We start from the raw sequence: 19,885 nt of genomic DNA on the forward strand, positions 1-19,885 counted from the left end.
GATTCAGGCTAGAAAGCCTGTAACTAGAAAAATTTACCATAAGATATGGAAAAAATATATCTATTGGTGTGAATCTAAAGGATTCCCATGGAACAAGATAAAAATTCCTAGGATTTTATCCTTTCTACAAGAGGGTTTGGAGAAGGGATTATCTGCAAGTTCTCTGAAGGGACAGATTTCTGCGTTATCTGTTTTACTTCACAAAAGGCTGGCAGCTGTGCCAGACGTTCAAGCGTTTGTTCAGGCTCTGGTTAGAATCAAGCCTGTTTACAGACCCTTGACTCCTCCCTGGAGTCTTAATCTAGTTCTTTCAGTTCTTCAAGGGGTTCCGTTTGAACCCTTACATTCCGTAGATATTAAGTTATTATCTTGGAAAGTTTTGTTTTTGGTTGCAATTTCTTCTGCTAGAAGAGTTTCCAACAAGAATATTAACCAGGAGATAGTTGTACCTTCTTTGTGCCCGAATCCAGTTTCAAAGAAGGAACGTTTGTTACACAATTTGGACGTAGTCCGTGCTCTAAAATTCTATTTAGAGGCCACTAAAGATTTCAGACAAACTTCTTCTTTGTTTGTTGTTTATTCTGGTAAAAGGAGAGGTCAAAAAGCAACTTCTACCTCTCTTTCCTTTTGGCTTAAAAGCATTATCCGTTTGGCTTATGAGACTGCCGGACGGCAGCCTCCTGAAAGAATCACAGCTCACTCCACTAGGGCTGTGGCTTCCACATGGGCCTTCAAGAACGAGGCTTCTGTTGACCAGATATGTAAGGCAGCGACTTGGTCTTCACTGCACACTTTTGCCAAATTTTACAAATTTGATACTTTTGCTTCTTCAGAGGCTATTTTTGGGAGAAAGGTTTTGCAAGCCGTGGTGCCTTCCATTTAGGTGACCTGATTTGCTCCCTCCTTTCATCCGTGTCCTAAAGCTTTGGTATTGGTTCCCACAAGTAAGGATGACGCCGTGGACCGGACACACCTATGTTGGAGAAAACAGAATTTATGCTTACCTGATAAATTACTTTCTCCAACGGTGTGTCCGGTCCACGGCCCGCCCTGGTTTTTTTAATCAGGTCTGATGAATTATTTTCTCTAACTACAGTCACCACGGTATCATATGGTTTCTCCTATGCATATTTCCTCCTGTACGTCGGTCGAATGACTGGGGTAGGCGGAGCCTAGGAGGGATCATATGACCAGCTTTGCTGGGCTCTTTGCCATTTCCTGTTGGGGAAGAGAATATCCCACAAGTAAGGATGACGCCGTGCACCGGACACACCGTTGGAGAAAGTCAATTAACAGGTAAGCATAAATTCTGTTTTTTCGCGATTAAGATAGAGCATGCAATTTTCTAATTTACTTCTATTATCAAATTTTATTCATTCTATTGGAATCTTTATTTGAAAAGCAAGAATGTAAGTTTAGATAGACCATTTTTGGTGAACAACCTGGGTTGTTCTTGTTGATTCACCCACCAATAAACAACTGCTGCCCAGGGTCTGAACCATCATTTGGCTGGTTCCTTAGCTTAGATGCCTTCTTTTTCAAATAAAGATAGCAAGAGAACAAAGAAAAATTGATAAGTGTAAATTAGAATGTTGCTTAACATTGCATGCTCTATCTGAATCACGAAAGAAAACATTTAGGTTCAGTGTCCCTTTAAATAACTCTTTGGGTGTGAACACAATGTTATCTATATGGCCCGCATGAACTAGCAGTCTCCTGTTGTGAAAAGCAAATAAAAAAGCATGTAATAAGAGGCTGTCTGTAGTGGCTTAGAAACAGGCAGACCTTTAGATGTTAAAATGTTATAAAGTATATTAATCTTACAATGTTGGTTGTGCAAAGCTGGGGAATGGGTAGTAAAGGCATTATCTATATTTTTAAACAATAACAATTTTAGTGTAGACTGTCCCTTTAAGGGGCATTATAACGAATAAGAGCAGGTTATTTTAACACTAGAGATTCTGCAATGTAGTTTAAAGTACTGCTCAGTAGCACCACTGATCCCACACTACGCAACATACAATTATATAAATATAAAAAAAAACTTTTTATAGTTGCCAGTACCTAAGATGGCCTCTAACAGATGGGGGGAGGTTTAGAGGGCTGTTTGGGGGATTGATCAGGGAGGTTGGTTTGTAAGGGGGGATCCTACACTGGAAAAAAAAAAAAAGCCTTATTTCTTCTGTTATGTGTGATCAGTCCACGGGTCATCATTACTTCTGGGATATAACTCCTCCCCAACAGGAAATGCAAGAGGATTCACCCAGCAGAGCTGCATATAGCTCCTCCCCCCTACGTCAGTCCCAGTCATTCTCTTGCACCCAACGACTAGATAGGATGTGTGAGAGGACTATGGTGATTATACTTAGTTTTTATGACTTCAATCAAAAGTTTGTTATTTTACAATAGCACCGGAGTGTGTTATTACTTCTCTGGCAGAGTTTGAGGAAGAATCTGCCAGAGTTTTTTACTATGATTTTAACCGGAGTAGTTAAGATCATATTGCTGTTCTCGGCCATCTGAGGGAGGTAAAGGCTTCAGATCAGGGGACAGCGGGCAGATGAATCTGCATTGAGGTATGTAGCAGTTTTTATTTTCTGAATGGAATTGATGAGAAAATCCTGCCATACCGTTATAATGACATGTATGTATACACTTCAGTATTCTGGGGATGGTATTTCACCGGAACTACTCTGTTAAAAGTCACTAATCCTTTTTAATAAGTATTATCATGTTAAACGTTTTTGCTGGAATGTAGAATCGTTTACATTGCTGAGGTACTGTGTGAATAAATATTTGGGCATTATTTTCCACTTGGCAGTTGTTTGCTTTTAATTGTGACAGTTTCGTTTCTCTTCACTGCTGTGTGGGAGAGGGAGGGGCCGTTTTTTGGCGCTCTTTGCTACGCCTCAAAAAATTCCAGTCAGTTACTCTTATATTTCCTGCATGATCCGGTTCATCTCTGACAGATCTCAGGGGTCTTCAAACTTCTTTGGAGGGAGGTAGATTCTCTCAGCAGAGCTGTGAGAATTTTATATTGACTGTGAATAAAAACGTTGCAACTTGGTCTTCGCTTCATACTTTTTCCAAATTTTACAAATTTGACACTTTTGCTTCTTCGGAGGCTATTTTTGGGAGAAAGGTTCTTCAGGCAGTGGTTCCTTCTGTATAATGAGCCTGCCTATCCCTCCCGTCATCCGTGTACTTTTGCTTTGGTATTGGTATCCCAGAAGTAATGATGACCCGTGGACTGATCACACATAACAGAAGAAAACATAATTTATGCTTACCTTATAAATTCCTTTCTTCTGTTGTGTGATCAGTCCACGGCCCGCCCTGTTTTAAGGCAGGTAAATATTTTTTAAATTATACTCCAGTCACCACTTCACCCTTGGTTACTCCTTTCTCGTTGATTCTTGGTCGAATGACTGGGACTGACGTAGGGGGGAGGAGCTATATGCAGCTCTGCTGGGTGAATCCTCTTGCATTTCCTGTTGGGGAGGAGTTATATCCCAGAAGTAATGATGACCCGTGGACTGATCACACAACAGAAGAAAGGAATTTATCAGGTAAGCATAAATTATGTTTTTTTCATACTGGCAGACTGTCTGCCAGTACCTAAGATGGGGGTTACCAGTGGGGGAGGGAAGAGAGCTATTTGTGAGGTATTAGGTAGCGATCGGGGTGGGAGTGTCAGGTTAGGAGGCTAATCTCTACACTAAAGCTAACATTAACATTTCTCTTGTAAGGTGTATCCAGTCCACGTATCATCCATTACTTGTGGGATATTCTCCTTCCCAACAGGAAGCTGCAAGAGGATCACCCACAGCAGAGCGGTCTATATAGCTCCTCCCCTAACTGCCACCTCCAGTCATTCTCTTGCAGCTCTCGACAAACATGGAAGCAGTTAGAGAGATGTGGTGTAATTTAGTTGTTTTTCTTCAATTCAATCAAAGCGTGGCTTCTCCGAGTCAGTCATTGATACCTTAATTCAGGCACGGAAGCCTGTCACCAGGAAAATCTATCATAAGATATGGCGTAAATATCTTTATTGGTGTGAATCCAAGGGTTACTCATGGAGTAAAGTCAGGATTCCCAGGATATTATCTTTTCTCCAAGACGGATTAGAAAAGGGATTGTCAGCTAGTTCCTTAAAGGGACATATTTCTGCTCTGTCTATTCTTTTGCACAAGCATCTGGTGGATAGTCCAGACTTTCAGGCGTTTTGTCAGGCTTTAGTTAGAATCAAGCCTGTGTTTAAACCAGTTGCTCCGCCATGGAGTTTAAATTTGGTTCTTAAAGTTCTCCAAGGGATTCCCTTTGAACCTCTTCATTCCATAGATATCAAGCTTTTATCTTGGAAAGTTCTGTTTTTGGTAGCTATTTCCTCGGCTCGTAGAGTTTCCGAGTTATCTGCCTTACAGTGTGATTCCCCTTATCTGATCTTCCATGCAGATAATGTAGTTTTACGTACCAAACCTGGGTTTCTTCCTAAGGTGGTATCTAATAAGAATATCAATCAGGAGATTGTTGTTCCGTCATTGTGTCCTAATCCTTCTTCAAAGAAGGAACGTCTTTTACACAATCTTGACGTGGTTCGTGCTTTAAAGTTTTATTTACAAGCTACTAAAGATTTTTGTCAAACATCTGCTTTGTTTGTTGTCTACTCTGGACAGAGGAGAGGCCAAAAGGCTTCGGCAACTTCTTTCGTTTTGGCTAAGAAGTATAATACGTTTAGCTTATGAGACTGCTGGCCAGCAGCCTCCTGAAAGGATTACAGCTCATTCTACTAGAGCTGTTTCTTCCACATGGGCTTTTAAAAATGAGGCTTCTGTTGAACAGATTTGCAAGGCGGCGACTTGGTCTTCGCTTCATACTTTTTCAAAGTTTTATAAATTTGATACTTTTGCTTCTTCGGAGGCTATTTTTGTGAGAGAGGTTTTACAGGCAGTGGTACCTTCCGTTTAAGTTCCTGCCTTGTCCCTCCCTTCATCCGTGTACTTTAGCTTTGGTATTGGTATCCCACAAGTAATGGATGATCCGTGGACTGGATACACCTTACAAGAGAAAACATAATTTATGCTTACCTGATAAATTTATTTCTCTTGTGGTGTATCCAGTCCACGGCCCGCCCTGTCATTTTAAGGCAGGTATGTTTTATTTTAAACTACAGTCACCACTGCACCCTATGGTTTCTCCTTTCTCTTGTTTGTCTTCGGTCGAATGACTGGAGGTGGCAGTTAGGGGAGGAGCTATATAGACAGCTCTGCTGTGGGTGATCCTCTTTCAGCTTCCTGTTGGGAAGGAGAATATTGCACAAGTAATGGATGATCCGTGGACTGGATACACCACAAGAGAAATAAATTTATCAGGTAATCATAAATTATGTTTTTAAGCTACCTAATTAACCCCTTCACTGCCAGGAATAATGTGTGGTGCGCAGCTGCAATTAGCGGCCTTCTAACTACCAAAAAGCAATGGCAAAGCCATATATGTCAGCTATTTTTTAACAAAGGGCATCCCAGAGAAACGTTTACAAACATTTGTGCCATGATTGCACAAGGAGTATGTAAATAATTTCTGTGAGAAACCCAAAATTTGTGAAAAAGTACCAATTTATTTTTTTTATGTGGCAGTGAATTGGTGGCATAAAATATACCAAAATGGGCCTATCTGTATTTCAAAGTGTTGTCTACTTAAAAAAAAAAATATATATAGATTTGATAGGTAAATAAATAAAAAAAGGCTCTTTCTGTTTAAATGGAGTGATAGCAAAAATACTCTGTTTTTTGTCGGGAAGTCCCGGTAGTGAAAGGGTTAAAGAGACAGACTACTCCAGAATTTGTATTGATTAAAAAGATAGATAATCCCTTTATTATCCATTCCCCGCTTTTGCATAACCAACAGTTACATTAATATACTTTTTACCTCTGTGATTACCTTGTATGCAAGCCTCTGTGGACTGCCCCCTTACAGACTTGCATTTTAGCCAATCAGTGCTGACTCATAAGTAACTCCACGGGTGTGAGCAGAATATTATCTATATGGCACACGTGAACTAGCCCTGTATAGCTGTGAAAAACTGTCAACATTCAGATATGAGATGTGCTTCATGGGCTTAGAAATTGGCATATGAGCTTACTTAGGTTTAGCTTTCAACAAAGAGTACCAAGAGAACAAAGCAAATTTGATAATAAAAGTAAATTAGAAAGTTGTTTAAAATTGCATGGTCTATTCGAATCATGAAAGTTTAATTTTTGACTAGACTTATTATTCTGGTTAATTTTATGATTTATCACAGGGTGAAATGGTTAGAGAATTGGACGGCCATGTCCTAAAATGTGTGAAAGACCAAAATGGAAACCATGTGGTGCAGAAGTGCATTGAATGTGTCCAACCGCAGGCTCTTCAGTTCATAATTGATGCATTCAAGGGACAGGTATGTGAAATTTCAGGTATGCTGATCTTTGAATTATAATCTGCTTTATATTTTTAAAAATACCATAGAAAAATATCTTTGTAATAATGGGTTCGGATAATGGCTATAGCTTTTATTACCAACATTTTATTTTCATTTTGTTTAAATTTAAGTTTTGTTTTTAAACATCCTATTGGCTAAAAAGTTGGGTCGGACCAAGTTACAGTTCTTTTAATGAGTTATGGAACATAAATTATAACTTTGCTCATCTGTAATATTTAAAACTTCTGAACTAAAGAATTCACACCCATTATCTCAAAGCCACTTTTATTAAGTGCTATTTATTTTTCATTAAATGGAAACTGACCGGTAATTGTAGGAATATCCTCTAAAGCTGAAGATATTTTAAACTTGTAATCAAATGGATTATCTTCCTTTCCTTTTCTCCTCGCTATCTGCAGTTGTCATTGTCTGGCTGATTTTAAAAACAGAGAAATTATGCAGTAGCTCGCGTTGTTATAGTGCAATACGGAGTATCTAGACTTTGCCATTTTACCTCTTTGTTACAGAATTGGGGGGCTTAATTGCTCCTGTGAATTTGAACTGATTGTTAGTCTTTCTCTCCCCAAGGTATCAGGCAGCCAGAAGCTCAGGCCTACTTTAAGCATAGAGCACTCGTTTTCAAACGTGTCCTCAGACCTCCCCAACAGGTCACATTTTGAGGATATATGAACTGGAGCACAGATAAAATCAACTGATTAGTAAACATGGTTATTTTACTTGTTCTCACTCAAGGTAAATCCTGAAAACCTGGCCTGTTGGAGACACCTTAGGACAGGTTTAAAAAACAGTGGCATAGTGTGTCAAGCAATGCAACCTTTGGCTGTATGTAAATAAAGAAGTAAACCAACCATGCAGATTTCAGTTCTAGTGCACTGGGGTAAAGGCTGCATTCACATAATACAATATCAGTGTCTGTCTTTTCTGTTAGAGGTAGGAAAAATAGCTTTATTGGCAGAACAAACCAACTTTTGCACTTCACATCATACCAATCTCTCTGCCTTTATAAAGGACCAGTCAGCACAATAGATTTGCAATGTAACAAGACAATGCAATAGCACTTAGTCTGAACTTCAAATGAGCAGTAGATATTTTTTTTTTTATGACAATTTTAAAAGTTGTCTATTTCCACTCCCCCTGTACCATGTGACAGCCATCAGCCAATCACAAATGCATACACGTATATTCTGTGAATTCTTGCACATTTTCAGTAGTGTAAATATAAAAAGACTGTGCACATTTTGTTAATGGAAGTAAATTGGAAAAAAAAAATTAAAATTGCTGCTCTATCAGAATAATAAGTGTCCCTTTAACCGTATTCTGTAACCACAAAGGTGGAGGGTTGGGCTTTATCCAAATTCCTAAAGGAACAGTAAAGTCAAATTGTAATTTGTTATAAAAAGTGTAAGCATTGTTTAAAAAAATGCAGTTTACTTTCATTATTTGTTCCACTTTTCTTTTAATCTCGCCTCTGAAAAATGTGCTTCTTTACTGTCCTAGAGAAACTGAATGTATGCATCACTGTGTAGTTGCAGGGTCACACATACAGTATGCCTTCCAGCATGTTTTTGCAGCAGAAATAAATTATTTTTTACAGATAAATAACATGGAAGGCACACTAAATAATGTGTATTCCATATTCTTACTGTTTTATAAAACATTTTCATGGAGGGATTACATTTTGACTTTAATATTTCTGCAATATGCTGCTCAATACTTGCCAGGGTCTGCACTGACCTGAATTTTTATCTGGCCCAAGGATAAACATGTTTTAAGGGACATGAATCCCCAAATTTTCTTTCATGATTAAGATCATGCAATTGTAATCAACTAGATATTGCTATTATCAAATTGTCTTTATTATCTTGGTATCTTTTGTTGAAGGTGCAGCAGTGCACTGCTAGGAGCTAGCTGAACACATCAGGCGAGCCAATGAAAACAGGCACTAATCTCCAGCTAGCTTAGATAATAGAACAAACATTTTTTTTTCAAATTCTGTCTGAATCACAAAAGAGCATTTTTTGGGTCTGATATCCCTTTAAGATCTTTTCATGTAGCCCTGGCAGCGAAGTTTTGCAAAGGGACATATTTTAGAAGCATATAAAACACATTTTAAGCAGAACTTTTGCTATATAGTACTTAATTGTTGAATGTTTCTTATCTAAGGGGTCAATAGCCAGAAGTAATATGATTCCTGGGATTTGCCCAGCCCTGTATTCTGTATGTATGAAAATTACTTTAAAGGAACAATGTACTTTTATTTTTTACCTCCTAGAGTCTATTAAATTGTTAGCTTGTTTACTTTTTATTTTGACATTTGCTACTTACACTGCAGCCAGAAGAAATCTTGCTCCTTGAGGGTGGGAGAGATGGGTACTAATATGTTAATTTCCTATTACTCTCCATTGTCCTGCGTGTATAAAGGTAGAGAAAAGATAAGGAGGCCTTTGTGTAAAGTGAAAGATAAGGAAGTATGTCCTCTCTGCAAGCTCAGCCAACATGAATGGAATGTGGTTTAATTAAAGGGACAGTCAACACCAGAATTTTTCTTGTTTTAAAAGATAGATAATCCCTTAATTACCAATTCCCCAGTTTTGCATAACCAACAGTTATAATTATACACGTTTTTCATCTGTAACTACCTTGTATCTAAGCCTTAGCAGACTGCCCCCTTATTTCAGTTCTTTTGACAGACTTGTAGTTTAGCCAATCAGAGCTGTCTCCATGGTAAATTCACATGCATGAGCTCAATGCTATCTATATGAAACACATGAACTAATGCCCTCTAGTGGTGGAAAAACTATCAAAATGCATTTAGATTAGAGGCAGCCTTCAAGGTCTAAGACATTAGCATATGAAGCCTACCTAGATTTAGCTTTCAACTAAGAATACCAAGAGAACAAAGCAAAATTGGTGATAAAAGTAAATTGGAAAGTTGTTTAAAATTGCATGCCCTATTTGAAACATGAAAGTTGTTTTTTTGGACTTGACTGTCCCTTTAACCCCTTAACCCCTTAGTGACCAGAGCACTTTTCCATTTGTTGACCGTTTGGGACCAAGGCTATTTTTACATTTCTGCGGTGTTTGTGTTTAGCTGTAATTTTCCTCTTACTCATTTACTGTACCCACACATATTATATACCGTTTTTCTCGCCATTAAATGGACTTTCTAAAGATACCATTATTTTCATCATATCTTATAATTTACTATTAAAAAAATTATAAAATATGAGGAAAAAATGTAAAAAAAACAATTTTTTCAAACTTTGACCCCCAAAATCTGTTGCACATCTACAATCACCAAAAAACACCCATGCTAAATAGTTTCTAAATTTTGTCCTGAGTTTAGAAATACCCAATGTTTACATGTTCTTTGCTTTTTTTGCAAGTTATAGGGCACTAAATAAAAGTAGCACTTTGCTATTTCCAAACCACTTTTTTTCAAAATTAGCGCTAGTTACATTGGGACACTGATATCTGTCAGGAATCCCTGAATATCCTTTAACATGTATATATATATTTTTAGAAGACATCCCAAAGTATTGATCTAGGCCCATTTTGGTATATTTCATGCCACCATTTCACCGACAAATGCGATCAAATAAAAAAAAATGTTCACTTTTTCACAAATTTTTTCACAAACTTTAGGTTTCTCACTGAAATTATTTACAAACAGCTTGTGCAATTATTGCACAAATTGTTGTAAATGCTTCTCTGGGATCCCCTTTGTTCAGAAATAGCACACATATATGGCTTTGGCATTGCTTTTTGGTAGTTAGAAGGTCGCTAAATGCCGCTGCGCATCACACGTATATTATGTCTAGCAGTGAAGGAGTTAATTAGGTAGCTGTAGGGAGCTTGCAGGGTTAATTTTAGCTTTAGTGTAGAGATCAGCCTCCCACCTGACACATCCCACCCCCTGATCCCGCCCAAACAGCTCACTTCCCTCCCCCACCCCACAATTGTCCCCGCCATCTTAAGTACTGGCAGAAAATCTGCCAGTACTAAAATAAAAGTTTTAGGTTTTTTAAAAAAAAAATAATAATAATTATTCTGCTGTGTAGGACCCCCCCTTAGCCCCCAACCTCCCTCATCCCCCCTCAAACAGCTCTTTAACCCCCCCCCCCCTCTGCCTTTATTGGGCACCATATTGGGTACTGGCAGCTGTCTGCCAGTACCCAGTTTGAAAAATAATAATGTATTTTTTTTTTTTTTTTTTTAATATTTTATTTATTTCTGTAGTGTAGCTGCCTCTCCCTGATGCCTTGATTTCAAAATCCCACCCTCCCCAGTCCTCTCTCCCACCCTCCAGATCTACAGCATATTGATGCTGTTTTGATAGACATCACGTGCACGCGCACGCCCGTGCACGCGCGTGCACGACTCTTGTGCGCGCGCCCGTGCACACGCCCGTGCACGCGCACGCACCCGCACTAGATCCCTCCCCCCTCCTCCACCAATAACTGCCCACCCGCCTCCCTGGATGAGCTCCCACCCACCAACCATAACGGCCATCGGTAGCCGATGCAGAGAGGGCCACAGAGTGGCTCTCTCTGCATCGGATGGCTAAAAACAGTTATTGCAGGATGCCTCAATATTGAGGCATCACTGCAATAACATGAAAGCAGCTGGAAGCTATCAGGATCGCTTCCACTGCTTTCAAAGACCAACGACGTATGGGGTACGTCCTTGGTCATTAACTGCATTTTTTTGCAGGACGTACCCCATACGTCGTTGGTCACTAAGGGGTTAATGACAGACGACCGTACACCATACATCCTCAAAAAAAACAGTTAACGACGAGGACGTATGGCGTACATCGTCGGTTTAAACTGAGCACTGGAAGCGATCAAAATCGCTTCCAGCTGCTCTAACAGTATTGCAGGGAGGCCTCGATGTCTAGGCATCCTGCAATACTGTTCCCGAGTGCCGGGACCGGATTGATCACTCCCCCACGAGTGATCACTTCCGGAGTGCAGCAGAGCATGTGTGCTAAGTGCCTCGGTGGGTCGAGGCACTTAGTAATAACATTTAAAAAAAAAACATTTTTTTTAAATGTTTGTGTATAATTAATAAAAAAGCCCTATTTCTTTCATGTAATTGGCAAGAGTCCATGAGCTAGTGACGTATGGGATATACAATCCTACCAGGAGGGGCAAAGTTTCCCAAACCTCAAAATGCCTATAAATACACCCCTCACCACACCCACAATTCAGTTTTACAAACTTTGCCTCCTATGGAGGTGGTAAAGTAAGTTTGTGCTAGATATCTTCGTTGATATGCGCTTCTCAGCATGTTGAAGCCCTGTTCCTCTCAGAGTACAGTGAATGTCAGAGGGATGTGAAGGGAGTATCATCTATTGAATACAATGGTCTTCCTAATGGGGATCAATTTCATAGGTTCTCTGTTATCGGTCGTAGAGATTCATCTCCTACCTCCCTTTTCAGATCGACGATATACTCTTATATACCATTACCTCTACTAATTCTCGTTTCAGTACTGGTTTGGCTATCTGCTATATGTGGATGGGTGTCTTTTGGTAAGTATGTTTCATTTACTTAAGACACTCTCAGCTATGGTTTGGCACTTTATAAAGTTCTAAATATATGTTTGTACTTATATTTACCATGATTCAGGTTTATCAGTATATTTCCTTTTTGCAGACTGTCAGTTTCATATCTGGGAAATGCTTTTAAAAAAAAAAAAAATTCTTAACTGAGGTTTTTAAATTGACTCTTTCTAAATTGCGGGCTGTATTAGGCTCGCGAGAGCGCAAAATGCTATAATTTATTGCGTCATTCTTGGCGCGAGACTTCTTTGGCGCGAAAAATTAAGTTTGACGCAAATTCGTCATTGCCAGCGTCTTAGTTGGCGCCGAGTGTTTCACGAGGTTGCGTCGTCTATGAAGCTCGAGTTTCGTTCCGGACGTTTTTGGCGCCAAAAAATGATTTTCAGTTTGTGGTGCGTCATACTTGGCGCCAAATATTTTTTCATTCCTTTTGCCTCTGGTCTTTTTTTTTCTATGTCAGAGGCTTATTCTGTTTGCATTTTTTCCCATTCCTAAAACTGTCATATAAGGAAATTGATAATTTTGCTTTATATGTTGTTTTTTCTTTTACATACTGCAAGATGTCTCAATCTGATCCTGTCTCAGAATCTACTACTGGAATCCTGCTGCCTGATATCGGTTCTACCAAAGCTAAGTGCATTTGTTGTAAACTTGTGGTAACTTTTCCTCCAGCTGTGGTTTGTAATACTTGTCATGATAAACTTTTACATGCAGATAATGTTTCCATCAGTATTAGTTCATTACATGTTGCTAGTCCATCACACAGGATATTCCTGTAAATTTTAAGAGAATTTATTTCTGATTCCATTCAGAAGGCTTTGTCTGCTATTCCGCCTTTTAATAAACGTAAACGGTCTTTTAAAACTTCTCATAGAGTTGATTAATTTTTTTAATGACCGACAACATACTGATTTATCTATCTCTGATGAGGATCTGTCTGATTCAGAGGATCCTGCCTCAGATATTGACACTGACAAATCCTCTTATTTGAAATGGAGTATATTCGTTCTTTATTAAAAGAAGTGTTGATTGCATTAGATATGGAGGAGACTAGTCCTCTTGATACTACAACTAGTAAATGTTTAAATTCGGTTTATAAACCTCATGTAGTTATTCCAGAGGTTTTTCCAGTTCCTGATGCTATTTCAGATATGATTTCTAAGGAATGGAATAGACTGGGTACTACTTTTACTCCTTCGAGGTTTAAAAAATTGTATCCTTTGCCTACTGATAGATTGTAGTTTTGGGAATAGATTCCCAAAGTTGATGGGGCCATCTCTACTCTTGCTAAATGTACAACTATTCCTACGGAAGATAGTACTTTAGCTTGAATCTTATCTAAGGAAAGCTTATTTATGTTCAGGCCATCTTCTTAGGCCTGCTATTTCTTTGGCTGATGATGCAGCTGCTTCAACTTTTTGGTTGGAAACTTTAGCGCAACAAGTATCAGATCATAATCTGTATAGCATTGTTAAATTAATTCAACATGCTAATAATTTCATTTGTGATGCCATTTTTTATATCATCAGAATTGATGTTAGATATTGCTATCGACATTGCTATCTCTTTCCAAGGTAATAAATTATTTGGTTCTCAGTTGGATTCTATAATTTCAACTGTCAATGGGGGGAAGGGAGCTTTTTTGCCTCAGGATAAAAAAATCTAAGGGTAAAATTTAAAGCTTCTAACCATTTTCGTTCCTTTCGACAGAATAAGGAACAGAAACCTAGTCCCTCCCCTAAGGAATCTGTCTCCAATTGGAAGTCTTCCTCAATCTTGAATAAATCCAAGCCCCCAAGTCTGCATGAAGGTGTGGCCCTCATTCCAGCTCAGCTGGTAGGGGGCAGATTAAAATTTTTCAAGGATGTTTGGATAAATTCAGTCCAAAATCATTGGATTCAGAACATTGTCTCTCAGGGGTACAGAATAGGTTTTAGAGTAAGACCACCTGTGAGAATTTTATTTCTCTCACACATTCCAGTGAACCCAGAGAAAGTGCAGGCTTTTCTGAAGTGTGTTTCAGACCTAGAGTTATCTGGGGTAATCGTGCCAGTTCCTTTTCAGGAACAGGGTCTGGGGTTTTATTCAAATCTGTTCATTGTCCCAAAGAAAGAAAATTCATTCAGACCAGTTCTGGATCTAAAAGTCTTGAATCGTTATGTAAGAGTACCAACATTCAAGATGGTGACTATAAGGACTATTCTGCCTTTTGTTCAGCAAGGGCATTATATGTCCACAATAAACTTACAGGATGCATATCTTCATATTCCGATTCATCCAGATCAATATCAGTTCCTGAGATTCTCTTTTCTAGACAAGCATTACCAATTTGTTGCTCTTCCTTTTGGCCTAGCGACAGCTCCAAGGATCTTTTCAAAGGTTCTCGGTGCCCTACTCTCTGTAATCAGAGAGCGGGGTATTGCAGTGTTTCCTTATATCTAGGTACTTGCTCAGTCTTTAAGTTCTGCAGAATCTCACACGAATCAACTAGTGTTTCTTCAAAGACATGGTTGGAGGATCAATTTACCAAAAAGTTCCTTGATTCCTCAGACAAGGGTAACCTTTTTAGGTTTCCAAATAGATTCAGTATCCATGACTTTGTCTCTAACAGACAAGAGACGTCTGAAATTGGTTGCAGCCTGTCGGAACCTTCAGTCTTAATCATTCCCTTCAGTAGCTATGTGCATGGAGGTTTTAGGTCTCATGACTGCAGCATCAGACGCAATCCCCTTTGCTCGTTTTCACATGAGACCTCTTCAGCTTTGTATGCTGAACCAATGGTGCAGGGGTTATACAAGGATATCACAATTAATATCCTTAGATCCCAATGTTCGACTATCTCTGACTTGGTGGTTAGATAACCATCGTATAGTTCAAGGGGCCTCTTTTGTTCGTCCAACCTGGACTGTGATCACAACAGATGCGAGTCTTTCAGGTTGGGGAGCTGTCTGGGGATCTCTGACAGCACAGGGGGTTTGGAAATCTCAAGAGGCGAGATTACCAATCAATATTTTGGAACTCCGTGCGATTCTCAGAGCTCTTCAGTTTTGGCCTCTATTGAAAAGAGCCGTTTATTTGTTTTCAGACAGACGATGTCACAACTGTGGTGTATGTCAATCATCGGGGTGGGACTCACAGTCCTCAAGCTATGAAAGAAGTATTCCGGATACTTGTTTGGGCAGAATCCAGCTCCTGTCTAATTTCTGCAGTCCATAGCCCAGGTATAGACAATTGGGAAGCGGATTATCTCAGTCGTCAAGCATTACATCAGGAGAGTGGTCTCTTCACCCAGATGTGTTTTTTTCAAATTGTTCAGATGTGGGGGCTTCCAGAAATAGATCTGATGGCATCTCATCTAAACAAGAAACTTCCCAGGTACCTGTCCAGGTCCAGGCATCCTCAGGCGGAAGCAGTGGATGCATTGACACTTCCTTGGAGTTATCAACCTGCCTATATTTTTCCGCCTCTAGTTCTTCTTCCAAGAGTGATTTCCAAGATCATCATGGGAGCAATAATTTGTACTGCTGGTGGCTCCAGCATGGGCTCACAGGTTTTGGTATGCGGATCTTGTTCGGATGTCCAGTTGCCAACCCTGGCCACTTCCACTAAGGCCAGACCTATCTCAAGGTCCGTTTTTCCTTCAGGATCTCAAATCATTAAATTTGATGTATGGAAATTGAACGCTTAGTGCTTAGTCATAGAGGTTTCTCTGACTCAGTGATTCATACTATGTTGCAGGCTCGTAAATCTGTTTCTAGAAAGATTTATTATCGAGTTTGGAAGACTTACATTTCATGGTGTTCTTCTCATAAATTCTCTTGGCATTCTTTTAGAATTCCTAGAATTTTACAGTTTTCTTCAGGATGGTTTGGATAAGGGTTTGTCTGCGAGTTCCTTGAAAGGTCAAATCTTGCTCTTTCTGTTTTATTCCACAGAAAAATTGCTAAACTCCCTGATATTCATTGTTTTGTACAGGCTTTGGTTCGTATAAAGCCTGTCATTAAATCAATCTCTCCTCCTTGGAGTATTAATTTGGTTTTGAAGGCTTTACAGGCTCCTCCGTTTGAGCCTATGCATTCTTTGGACATTAAATTGCTTTCTTGGAAGTGTTGTTTCTTTTGGCCATCTCTTCTGCTAGAAGAGTTTCTGAATTATCTGCTCTTTCTTGTGAATCTCCTTTTCTGATTTTTCATCAGTATAAGGCAGTTTTGCGGACTTCATTTAAATTCTTACCTAAAGTTGTGAATTCCAACAACATTAGTAGGGAAATTGTTGTCCCTTCTTTGTGTCCCCATTCCTAAGAATTCTTTGGAAATATCTTTACATTTTTTGGATGTGGTGAGAGCTTTGAAAATATTATGTTGAAGCTACTAAAGATTTCAGGAAGACTTCTAAAATGAAGAATGTGACCCGAAGCCACTAGAGGGCGCTAATGCAACCAGTATGATATAACAAGAGGTGGTGCCCTCCCTTCAAACGTGATGCACTTACAATATTAGTGACCAAGGATTATACTAAACCAATAGGTCTATTCCACAGAATATTCCTCACTAACCCCTGATGTGTTATGGTTTAAAAAGCTGCACCTCTTAAAAACTGAATTCAGAGAGATAATGAAATGATACATGTGTAACACACACAAGAGGGCGCTAATAATAACTACTAAGTCATAATAAAAGATGTATGTGATACCCTTAAAATAGATGTGGAAAAGATACGAAGTGGAAATAGAGCGTGGACTCTCACCATAAAATGGATATAACGAATGGTAAATAAGTCCAATATAATGTACAAGTGATCAGTATATCACATGTCAATGATATATTTCCAAACAGATCTTTGCCGAGAGTAGTGAAATCTCCTCCCTCAGGTGCCTTCTTTTCTCCTTTAGTAGCTGAAGATGGATCTATGGAAGTGAGGGACAAACAAAGGCGACCAATGTGTGTATCCAAAGTGAATGGTGTCCCACCCTGCACACGTATTCTATACCCAGGGTACTCACACTTTTGCTGAGCACACCAATGTGCTGGAGGCGCGGACTGGCTATCTGAGCTTGCTCTCTCGGTACACTCTCTCACGATGGTACACAATCAGACTCCTGACAGCTTGCCTCCTCTGACAATGTTGCCAATTACATGAAAGAAAACATAATTTATGTAAGAATTTACCTGATAAATTCAATTTCTTTCATATTGGCAAAAGTCAATGAGGCCACCCTTTTTATGGTGGTTATGATTTTTTTTTTTGTATAAGCACAATTTATACAATTCCTTTGTTTATGATTTTGCTCCCTTTCTGTATCACCCCACTTCTTGGCTATTCGTTAAACTGAATTGGTGGGTGTCGGTGACGGGGCTGTATTTATAGGCATTTTTAGGTTTGGGAAACTTTGCCCCTCCTGGTAGGATTGTATATCCCATACATCACTAGCTCATGGGACTCTTGCCAATATGAAAGAAATGAATTTATCAGGTGGAATTCTTACATAAATTATGTTATTGCCTCCCCCCCGTCCCCACCAGGCTTCCAAGATGGCGATGCCAAGTGCATCATGGGGCCTCTGGGGCTGTACCTAGCCTGCCTCAATCATAGGGGCAAGCTAGGGTCACCAATCTGAGCCTCTCACACCAAAAAAAAAATCATAATAAAATATCCCATTTGTCTGATCAAGTCAATATTTGTAAACAATTGACTCTGATCAGTGTGGATCTCCCTCCCTCTCCTCACTTTGCGATTTATTTTGTTTGAGAGAGACCTGTATTTAGCAGAGATTTATTTATTTTATTTGTTAAAAAAATTAGAGATCCAAAGGCTCTTTTCAGAGCTATTAACCCCTAGCTTGCCAGTGATCACTTCTAAATCACTGGAAGTAGCATAGCTTTACTTTTTTTGCTGTTCTGTGCATTTTTTTTAGGGGTTATTTTTTTATTTTTTTATTTTTTTTTATTTTAATTTTCAGAGCCATTTAGCTAATTTAATTTCCTTAGTCATTAACCCCTAGCTTGCCAGTGATCGCTAAAATCACTGGTAGTAGCATAGCTGTAACTTTTTTGCTGTCTGCATTTTTTTTAGGGGTTCATTTTTTTATTTTTATTTTTTGTAATTTTTTAAAAACCCAAAGGCTCTTTTCAGAGCCATTTAGTTAGTTAATTTAATTTTTTTTTTAGTACAATTTTTTCTGTGACAGATTAAAAAATGTCACAGAAAAAGAATATAGTGCTAAGGAGGCGTATGCCATCCTTGCGTCAGAGTCAGATGCCTCTATGTCTGACTCAGACCCCAATTTTGAGCCTGCCATATGCTCAGATACATCACTAGATGCAGTATCTCAACTGATAGTGATGTATCTGTGGCTGCTAGCCCCCCTTGCCAGCCCCCCCTGCTAGGAGGCGTGTTTGCTGGAATGAGTGGGTAACGCCTCATCTCCAGAGGCCAGATATCCCCACCCCTAAAACAGCAATCTTGGCATAAATATAGATGTGCTAGGTTTTTAGCCCCCAACAGTTTCTGGAAGTTTTTCTGGGCAATGATTGTATTGGGGAACATTGTCGCCCAAACTAATTTATATGCCCATCAGTTCCGTGCTGCAAAGCCTGGAATATATTTTGGCAAAGCAGCAATGGGCCCCCATCAATGTGCCAGAAATTCAAAAAAATTCTGGGCATGGACCTAAGCTGATGGGCATCATAAAGAAACCCTCCATTCGCTCCTACTGGAGCAAGTAGCCCCATACTGCTCTACCCCCATTTTCTCCCAGACCTATGTTGAGGAAGAGGTATGAAATGATTCTGTATTTCATGCACTTCAGCGACAACAGCCTGTGCCCCCCTTGGGGAGCAATCCCCAATTTGACAAGCTGTTATAAAATCCGCCCCCTGATTAACCAATTTTCTGCAGGTTTGTGGAAGGCTTATACACCTGGAAGGAATATATATGTGATGAATCCCTAATGAAGTATAAGGAAAGGCTGGGATTCAAGCAGTATATTCCTTCAAGTGCTCCAGGTATGGGGTAAAGGTGTATAAGCTCTGTGAGAGCGAGACTAGGGTATACTCAGGCCTTCCGGGTTTATGAGGAAAGGATAGCCACCTTGACCTCCAGGTTGCCCAGAAACATATGGGAACCACTGGCAAGATTGTCTGGGACCTGATATTACCCCCTAATGAACAAAGGGTATCACTTGTACTTGGACAATTTTTATACAAGTGTCCTTTTGTTCAAGCTACTGTACTTGCTTTGATACAGTAGCTTGCGTACAATTAAAAAGAACCGTGCAAGTTTCCCCAGGACAACTTGTACGTACCCGGCTACGAAGGGGGGAGACCTCAGCTCTGTGCCAAGTCTCTGTACGTGGCAGAGCTGAGATCATAAGAAAGCGCAAGTGTGCATCAAGTCTTATTACCGGCATATGGGTGGGGTTGATCTGGCAGATCAGCTGCTGCAGACCCTACCTAATTATGCGGAAGACAAGGGGCCTGGTACAAAAAGGTTGCAATTTACCTAATGCAGATTGCAACCCACAACACTTTTTGTTGTTCAAAAAAGCAAACCCCGGAGTTAAAAAGACTTTCTCTTGTAAGATGTATAGAGCTCCACGGATTCATCCTTACTTGTGGGATATTCTCCTCCCCTACAGGAAGTGGCAAAGAGAGCACCCACAGCAGAGCTCCCCCCTTAGCTCCAGCCCCAGTCATTCTCTTTGCCTACTCTAAGTAACTAGGAAGTGCAGAGCGAGTGTGGTGCCAAAAATGTTAGTTTTTTATTTCTCAAGCAAAAGTTTGTTATTTTTAAATGGTGCCGGTGTGTACTATTTACTCTTTGGCAGAAAAAGAGATGAA

At 39.6% G+C, this 19,885-nt stretch overlaps 1 protein-coding gene across 1 annotated transcript in view; it reads left to right on the forward strand.

Annotated features, from left to right (window-relative positions):
* PUM2 (pumilio RNA binding family member 2) overlaps positions 1–6,478 on the forward strand; it is a 129,063-nt gene extending 122,585 nt beyond the window's left edge. The window contains 1 exon segment of the mRNA XM_053711200.1: positions 6,302–6,478. Coding sequence (XP_053567175.1) covers positions 6,302–6,478 — 177 coding nt within the window.
* The last annotated feature ends 13,407 nt before the right edge of the window (positions 6,479–19,885 follow it).

This window comes from Bombina bombina, chromosome 4 (assembly GCF_027579735.1).
Source record: "Bombina bombina isolate aBomBom1 chromosome 4, aBomBom1.pri, whole genome shotgun sequence".
NCBI classification, from domain to species: Eukaryota; Metazoa; Chordata; class Amphibia; order Anura; family Bombinatoridae; genus Bombina; species Bombina bombina.